Source organism: Nematolebias whitei, chromosome 16 (genome assembly GCF_014905685.2).
Source record: "Nematolebias whitei isolate Nwh7 chromosome 16, NemWhi1, whole genome shotgun sequence".
In the NCBI taxonomy this organism is placed as follows: domain Eukaryota; kingdom Metazoa; phylum Chordata; class Actinopteri; order Cyprinodontiformes; family Rivulidae; genus Nematolebias; species Nematolebias whitei.
In genome coordinates this window covers 39210363-39219276 of record NC_056513.1, presented here as the reverse complement: position 1 = coordinate 39219276, position 8914 = coordinate 39210363, and the positions used below count along the sequence as shown (strand labels likewise).

The 8914-nt window shown below is 42.6% G+C and overlaps 1 protein-coding gene across 1 annotated transcript in view; it reads right to left on the bottom strand.

Moving 5' to 3' along the window:
• Positions 1-453: 453 nt before the first annotated feature.
• LOC119422512 (metal transporter CNNM1-like) overlaps positions 454-8914 on the bottom strand; it is an 88287-nt gene continuing 79826 nt past the window's right edge. The window contains exon 7 of the mRNA XM_037689888.1: positions 454-738. Within this exon, the coding sequence (XP_037545816.1) occupies positions 454-738 (285 nt within the window). The remainder of the gene's footprint in view (positions 739-8914) is intronic.

Below are 8914 nucleotides of genomic sequence, written 5' to 3'. Positions count from 1 at the left end.
GACCATATGATCCTAAGGTCATTGATTTGACATCAGGTCAAGTTCACTACACTTTGTTTGGGATTTTTTTGGTGTTTCTTGATTCCTCCTTCTGAGGCCCCTCACCCACCTGGCTACAAAGTAACTTATTTTTTGTTTAATGGGAGGTGGGAGTTTTCAGGTGTGCTGTACTGATCTTGGGGTTTTTGTGTTTGTTTGCTGCCACACATTTTAGCCAATGAAGATTCTTCACCATGGAAGACTCTTCCTTTGGAAACATCTGTAGATATATTATTAGACACTGAGCCATATTTGCACTGAGGCAAGTCTTGGTGAGATTATTGGACTTCATTCATCCTGGACAACTTATTCTAAAGGTTTCAAACTCAATATTTTCAGAGAAGCTTGGTGTATCTGATACCTCGCATAATCTCTTACCTGTAAATCATTGTTTGGACTCATGTGTCACTAAAATCAAAAGTACTCACGGACAATCCGGTTCTTCTCGTTCAACAGGGAGGTGCTGTGTGGGACACTGGACTGCTGGCTTCTCGTCCGGACTGAGCTGGGCTCTCTAGGTGGGGGCATGAGGGTGGCAGTCGTGGGCTCCGGGACCATGAGTGTTGTAACATGATCTGTGATCGGAGGATCTGGGGTTGGGATGTTCACTTCAGTCAAACGAGTGTCGGCATCAGGAGTTTGAGGCGAACTGTCCATCCTTGTGGCTGCTAATGCGTTCTGGTAGTGGCTTCGGGTGATCTGACACACAGGAGCAGAGGATTCTGGGTATTATCTTTGCTTGAATGCATTTTTATTTACAAGTTGATTTACAATGATTTATGTTCAATTCAGCTTAAGAATATTTACACAAGGTATAAAAAGTTTTTACAACATAATAAAATTACCTGCCTTGCTGTTTCTTTTTCAGTGCAATAAAATAAATAATTAAATGTAAAGACAAAATATAATATTTTTAAGCTGGAACAATTAAAACAAGTTTTTGAGCTATGTTTTATGTTCTTATTAAATGTTCACGTTTTGTTATTTTCACTGTGAGTTAATTGTAATTATTATTAATTGTAGTATCAGTTATTTTTTGTAAGACACTAAAATGTAAACAGTCTTAATCTCAATGAAACACACTGTACAATCTAATCACAGTGAGTAGCACACTATTCCTATTGGTTGTAGCCCTGTAACGCATCATTTCCATTTTCAGTCAATATTACATGACAAATAACTATCGGTAATTAAATTCCTTGACAGAATGCATATCGACTTCTGCCTGTCATATCAGACCTTTAAACAAAGAAATTACAGTAACAGTCATTTTGGTACATTAAGTGCAATATCATGCAGTTTTGCAAGATCTTGCTGATCCGTTAGCACTCTAAGTATAAATTGAGAATTATTTTAAGCTACTATCACCCAGCATTTGTACAATTGGCCACATTACAGTCATTTGTTTGTGTTTTTAGGGTCACTTGGCTGCAGTGGTCATTTTGAATTGGACCGACTCCTTAAGCTAATCAATCGTTGGCGCAAGCATGATTACTTTCTGAAAGTTCCAATGAAAGCCATCTTCATATATTTTGATAAAAACAGACAAACACACACATTCACACACAGACACAAGCGGAACAATTATAACTATTTCATTTAGAGGCGGACAACAATTATAGCTTCTTTTAATGCCAAGGTGCACTTAGACTACAAAAAAAAAATAATAATAATTCTTTAAAACAAAGTATCTGTACATTTCTAATGAACAAATTAAAATGATATGAATGAATGATATGAACCCCAAGATGGCATGGCATGATTGACAGCAAATATTAACTACATAAAATTACAATTAATCTTCTAACATTGTAAAATGTATTTGAAAGTATTCTAAATGGTTTATTTTAAATAACACATGGCAAATTTGACAAAGAATAGTTTTGCAGGTCTGACACCCAGCCACCGTAACACTGATGGAGTTTTTTTATTGCAGAATTCTGAGCAGAAGAATGGCATTGGATTAAATAATAGATTTTATGTTTAGGACTGGGCAGCACGGTGGCGCAACTGGTAGAGCTGCTGCCTCTCAGCGAGCAGGTCCTTGGTTCAAACCCCGGTCCAGGGGCCTTTCTGGGTGGAGTTTGCATGTTCTCTCCGTGCATGCGTGGGTTTTCTCCGGGTACTCCGGTTTCCTCCCACAGACCAAAAACATGCATGTTAGGCTGATTGGTAACTCTAAATTGTCCCTAGGTGTGAGTGAAAGAGTGAATATGTTTGTTTGTCTCGTTTGTCTCTATGTGTCCCTGTGATGGACTTGCGACCCATCCAGGGTGTACCCCGCCCCTCGCACAGTGATCGCTGGACATGGGCACCAGCGACCCCCGTGACCCAAAATGGAATAAACGGGTAAAGATAATGGATGGATGGATGGATGTTTAGGACTGATGTTGATCTTGTTTTGGCTTCTCTCATCACAGTTTCTTCTCTTCCTTTTTCCACTGTGTGCACAAACAAATAAAAAAATGAAGGATAAAATTAATAAATCCATAAATGATGTGTGTACAGTGTGTTATGTCATCTATTCTGGACTTTACTTGAAACATCAAATGCTACAATCTGACTTGGTATTTTGGGACACAAAACTCCACTATGTTTCAGCTTTTTATTCATTAATAATAAATACATTTTGTAGTTTTGTGTTCTTTATTATTTTTTACATACCATACCATTTTATTTATAGAGCACTTAAAACAGCGACAAGGCCAACCAAAGTGCTGTACAAGCAGAAAACAGGCAACACACAAAGCAACATACAATGATGACATAATGTGGTACAACAGTGTCTGGATAAAGAATAACATGGGAGGGCAATAGACACAACTTGACTATTGTCTGGACGTGGATTATCATCTGGGGCCCCACCCTGGAGCCAAGTCTGGGAAAGGGTCTCGTTGTCAAGCGCCTGATGACTGGGTCTTTACCCATGGGATCCAGTCGAGTTCAGTCCCAATGAGCAACATGGGTTTGCCTTCTTGTGGGCCCACCATCTGCAGGAGGGGCCATATGAGTTGGGTGAAAGATGTCATGGACAGTGGCCAAAGGCAGGGGCCTTGGTGCTCTGACCCTGGCTTACCAAAGATGGCTCTTGGGACATGGAACATAACCTCTCTGGTGAGAAATGAGCCTGACTGAGCTTGTGCGTGAGGTTGAGAGGTACAGACTAGATATAGTTGGGCTCACCTTAATGCACAGCATGGGCTCACCAATCTCCTTGAGAAGAGCTGGACCATATTTCACTCTGGAGTTGCCCATGCTGAGATGCTGAGATGGTGTGGGTCTACTTTTAGCCCCCTGACTTGGTGCCTGTGTGTTGGAGTTTTCCCCAGTAAATGAAAGGGTAGCTTCCCTGCGCCTTCGGGTAGGGGGGACAGGCTCTGATGGTTGTTTGTGCTGACAAATCAAATGGCAGTTCAGAGTATCCGGCCTTCTTGAAATTTTAATGGGGGTGTTGGAAGGTGCTCCAGCTGTGGACTTCAATACCCACATGGAAAATAACAGTGTGACCTATCATCTGATTGGGAGGAACAGCCTCTCCGATATGAACCTGAGTGGTATTCTGTTGTTGGACTTCTATGCTAGTCATGGTTTGTCCATTAAAAACACCATGTTCGAACATAAGGGTGTCCATATATGCATTTGGCAACAGGACACTCTAGTTCATAGATCAGTGATTGACTTTGTAGTTGTGTTATCTGATTTGTGGCCATTTGTTTTGGACACTCAGCTGAAGAGAGGAGCTGAGCTGTTAACTGATCACCATCTGGTAGTAAGTTAGATCAGATGGTGGGGGAAGATGCCGGACAGACCCGGTAGACCCAAATGTGTAGTAAGGGTTTACTGGGGATGCCTGGCAGAAGAACCCATAAGAAAGGTCTTCAACTCACACCTCCAGGACAGCTTCAACCACATCCCAGCTGAGGCAGAGGACACTGAGTCAGAGTGGGGTATGTTACTCGCCTCAATTGTTGGAAGTGGCTGCCTTGAGCCGTGTCTGCAAAGTTATCGATGCATCTCGCAGTGGCCATTCTTGAAATTGGAAGTGGACACTCCAGGGTAGGGAGGCTGTCAAGCTGATGAAGGAGTTCTGTCCTGCCAACTCCGGAGGCAGTTGAGGAGTACCGGAGGGCCTAGCAGTCCGCAGGCTTGGTTGTTAATGAGGCAGAAGCTTGGATGTAGGAGAATATTGGTGAGGCCTTGGATAGAGACTCTGAGGAGATTTTAGGCATCTGAGGTGGGGAAATCAGCTCTTTACTAACACTGTGTTCAGTGAAGGTGGAGTGCCATTGAACTCCACCAGTGAAGTTGTTAATGAAAGGAATGCATCCTGAACCTTCTCAATCCCAGAGGCACATCTTCCATGAAAGAAGATGAGTCTGGGGACTTCGGGGTTGGTCTGTCCAAAACCATGTCTGAGGACACAGAGGTAGTTAAAAAGCTCTGGGGGTTGACGTGATCCGCCCAGATTTCCGGAAGGCTCTGGCTGTTGTGGGGCTGTCTTGGTTGACACACCTTTACAACATCGCCTAGACATTGAGGGCAGTGCCACTGGATTGGCAAACTGGGGTGGTGGTTCCTCTCCAAAAAGAAGGGTGTGCTCCAATTATAGGGGGCATTATTCTCCTTAGCCTGCCTCACAAGGTCTATTCAGGGGTACTGGAGAAGCACGTCCAATCATTGGTCAAACCTCAGATCCAAGAGGAACAATGCGGGTTCTGTCCTGGCTGTGGAACACAAGACCGGCTTTTTATGCTCACTAGGGTCCTTAAGGGGTCATAGGAGTTTGTCCATTCAGTCTACATAATCAAGATTCAAGGTTCACGGTCCATTGTTCTTTATTGTCATTCGCATCACATGTGGTACATGAAGTAAAACAAAATTGTGCACTCAAGGTCCCAGTTACACTGCAAAATAGCTAAAACATAAAGCATAAAATGAAACAGTAGACAAGGATCTAAGATATACAAAGTATGTTAAACACTAATAATGTAAAATAATACAGAATATTAAACAGCAGCCTGAACATGAGTCTGTAGTGAGCAGAGCAATAGGAATACAGCAGCATAAAGGCAAGAAATCATCAGCATGGATAATCAGCAGCACAGAAAAAGACACATATCAACAATTGAAGTGGCATTACAGTGATTTTTACAGTGATTTTCCTGGTTAGAGATTCATGAGTCTGACATCTTAAGGGTAGAAGCTGTTCCTCAGACTAGTGGTTCTAAACTTAATGTTCCACAACCCCCTGAATGAGAGGAGTGGGGCAAAAAGTGTGTGTGCTGGGTGAGTTGGGTGCTTCATGATGCAGGTGGCCCTCTTCCTGCATGTGGAGGTGTAGATGTCTGTGATGGTGGGGAGACTGACTCCAACATCTTCTGTGCAACCTTCATCGCTCTCTGCAAAACTTTTCTTTCTGCAGCTGTGCAGCCTCCACGCCACATGTTGATGCTGGAGCACAGGATGCTCTCCACTGCACACCTGTAGAAGGAGGTGCGGACTGAGCTTCCAGAACAGCTCGTCTCAGCCGCCTGAGGAAGTATAGTCTCTGATGAGCTTACTTGATCAGGCTGGAAGTGTTGCCCCAGCTGAGGTTGTCATTCAGGGGCACACCCAAGTACTTGTGGCTGGAGAGCACTTCCACCGCAGATCTTTCTATGTTAGGGGCGTGCGGGGTTGGGGGGAGCTAGGTGTGTTTGCTCCATCTGAGATCCACAATCATCTCCTTCATCTTCTTCACACTGATGTGAAGGTTGTTCTTCCTGCATCAGCTCTCCAAGTTTTCAACCTCCTGCCTGTAACTGTACTCATCATTGTTTGTGATGCATCACACCACCACTGTATCATCTGCAAACTTTACAATATGGTAGCCTGGATGGGTCGGTGCAGAGCTGTATGTGAGCAGAGTGAACAGGAGAGGGCTCAACACACAGCCCTGAGGGTTATGGTGGAGGAGAAGTTGTGGATCCTCACTGACAGCAGTATGTTTGTTAAGAAGTCCAGGACCTAGTTGCAAATGGACGGGCTTAGTCCTTGTATGTATACATTATATATATATATATATATAGTCATGGTCTGCAGTTGAAGGTTCGAACCCACGCGCAGGAAAACAGAGGGACTTGATAGTGAAAATAAATATTAATTTATTGAACAAAACAAAATGCTGATGGGGCAGCAAAACTTACTTTAAAGATGATACGACAGGTGGAGCAGACACAGACCATACACCTTGGAAGGATAAAGCCCGGATACCAAAGGAGTGAATACACACAGTCTAAATACAGACACTAATGAGACAGTGAGGAGCACCTGGGGTGATTAGAATAAGGATCAGCTGTGGTGTTATGACTCAAGGTACCCAGATGAGAACGAGAACCAAAATGACAAGATTCAAATGAAAAGTGTACAGTGAAATTTATTTACAGTGGAAACTTATTTACATATATACATGTTGATTGGCTGGAACCCCTGGAAGAGCAAAGGCATGGTCAGGATGGTCAGGCACGGAGGTAGTACAGGAATTGATTGTGAAGTCTTGTTTCTTTCTTACAAGTGGAGTTGTAGAGTTACTCTGTGTAGAGTCCAGGGTTTCCAATCAATCAACCTTTATTTATACAGGTAAATCCCATTGAGCCTCGAGGACTCATTTACAAGAGAGACCTGATTTCAACAAAGAAAGATGACAACAATGGACAACAGCAACAACAATAAGCAGTTATAAAAACTCATACTACAGTTTTTTGTTTGTTTGTTTTTTTTAACAAATAGGATGGCTAAAAGGAAAAAGGTAACAAAACAAAAAAACAGCTAGATTCCAAGACAAATGTATAAAACTAAAAACAGGAACATGTCTGCATTGGTCCCTGCCAGGAGTCCAACAGATTCTTAAAGCCACTTAGAGAGGTCAAGGTCGAGAGCTTCAAATCTTTTTGTAAGATATTCCAGGAAACAGGAGCGGAGTAGGAGAAGGCCCTTTTGCCTAGTTCAGTCCTCACTGAGGGAACACTGCAGGTAATAATGTCCTGAGAGCGCACTCCGTAGCTGCACTCACGCAGAGACATGTAGGAGGAGATGTATGAAGGCAGCAGACCAAGAAGTGATTTAAAGATGAAAATGTACCAGTGAGAGAGTCTGCGTGAAGTTAATGATGTCCAGTTAACCAATGAATACAGGGTGCAGTGGTGGGTACGATAATCACAGCCAGTTATGAATCTTAGTGCACCATGATAGACAGCATCCAACATCTGCAGGGTTCTTGTAGGAGCGTTCATGTAAATAATATCACCAAAATCAATTGAGGGAAGGAAAGTCACAGATACAAGGCGTTTTCTAGCATTCAGGGTTAGACAGGATTTGTTTCTGAAAAAGAAACCCAGTTTAACTTTCAGTTTCTTTACCAAGTTTTCCACATGGAGCTTAAAAGAAAGATGTGAGTCGACCAAGATACCCAAATATTTATAGGAATCAACAAACTCAATGGGGACACCTTTTGAGGATAAAATCGGAGGAAGAACTGCTGGGACCAACTTCCTATTTGAAAAAAGCATCCCTTTGGTTTTTTCGGCATTTAGGACAAGTTTGAGGCGGAACAAATCAGTCTGGATGTAGTTAAATGCAGATTTCAAAAGCTGGAAAGCCTTAGCAACAGTTTTAGCTCGACAATAAACAACTGTGTCGTCAGCATAGAAATGTATGGATGCATTAGGGATGTTTTTACCTACATTATGTATGTAGATTGTAAAGAGGGTGGGTCCTAAGACTGAGCCTTGTGGTACACCTTTGTTGACTGTTAAATAACTGGAGGAAGTACCATTATGTTGAACACATTGCCTCCGGTCTGAAAGATAGTTAGAGAACCAACCAATGGTGTGATCTGAGAAACCGATTTCTGAGAGTTTATGACACAAGATGTTATGATCCACAGTGTCAAAAGCTTTAGACAGGTCTAAGAAAAGTGCAGCACAATAATCTTTAGCATCCAGTGCTTCAACAACGTCATTAAGAACCTTCAGTGAAGCAGTGGTTGTGCTGTGTTGTTTCCTGAAACCAGATTGATGTGGAGGTAAGATGTTAAATGAGTCCAGGTAATTTTTGATTTGAGAGTTTATCAGTTTTTCTAGAATCTTGGCTAAAATGCAGAGTTTAGAGATTGGTCGATAGTTGTTCAGTGAGGTGGGGTCACCTCCCTTCAGCAAAGGAAGAACAAAGGCCGTTTTCCAAGTGTCTGGGATGGAGTTTTGTCTTATGGAGAGATTGAAGATGTGGGTCACAGGGACTGTGATGATATGAGCAGCCAGCCTTAAGAAATAAGGTGGAAGTTCATCTGGACCTGCAGATTTTTTAGGATCAAGATCTTTTAACAGTTTATTGACCTCACTGACTGAGAATGGAGAAAAAGAGAAGGTGTGATTAACTGAGGATTGACTTGTAGGAGGGATTTGATTTGTAGAAGTTTGGTTATTAAGTGAAGTGGCTGATTTTCCATTAGTAACTGTGTCAAATAAAGAACCAGAAGCAACAAAATGTTTGTTGAAACAGTTCAGGATCTCGTGCTTATTTGACACAGGAACAGAGTTAACGAGAAGAGGGGTCCAATCCTATAAGCAGTACGAGACAGGCAAGTGGCTGGAGGGCAAGAGCGCAGGGAACGAGGCACAGGACCAAAAACAAAGCAGGACTGGATCCAAACAACAGGATGGCTGTAGGCACACAAAACAAGGTAAGTTCTCTTTATCAAACCTAGCATTACTGGCTAGAAGCATAAATACCCCAAGAGGAATCAATGCTCCAGTGAAGAGTAGAGCTTGACTGCAGCCTTATGTAGTGGTGAAGCTCATCAGGTAGACGACCGTCAGCTGTGGGTAATCAGCGGCCA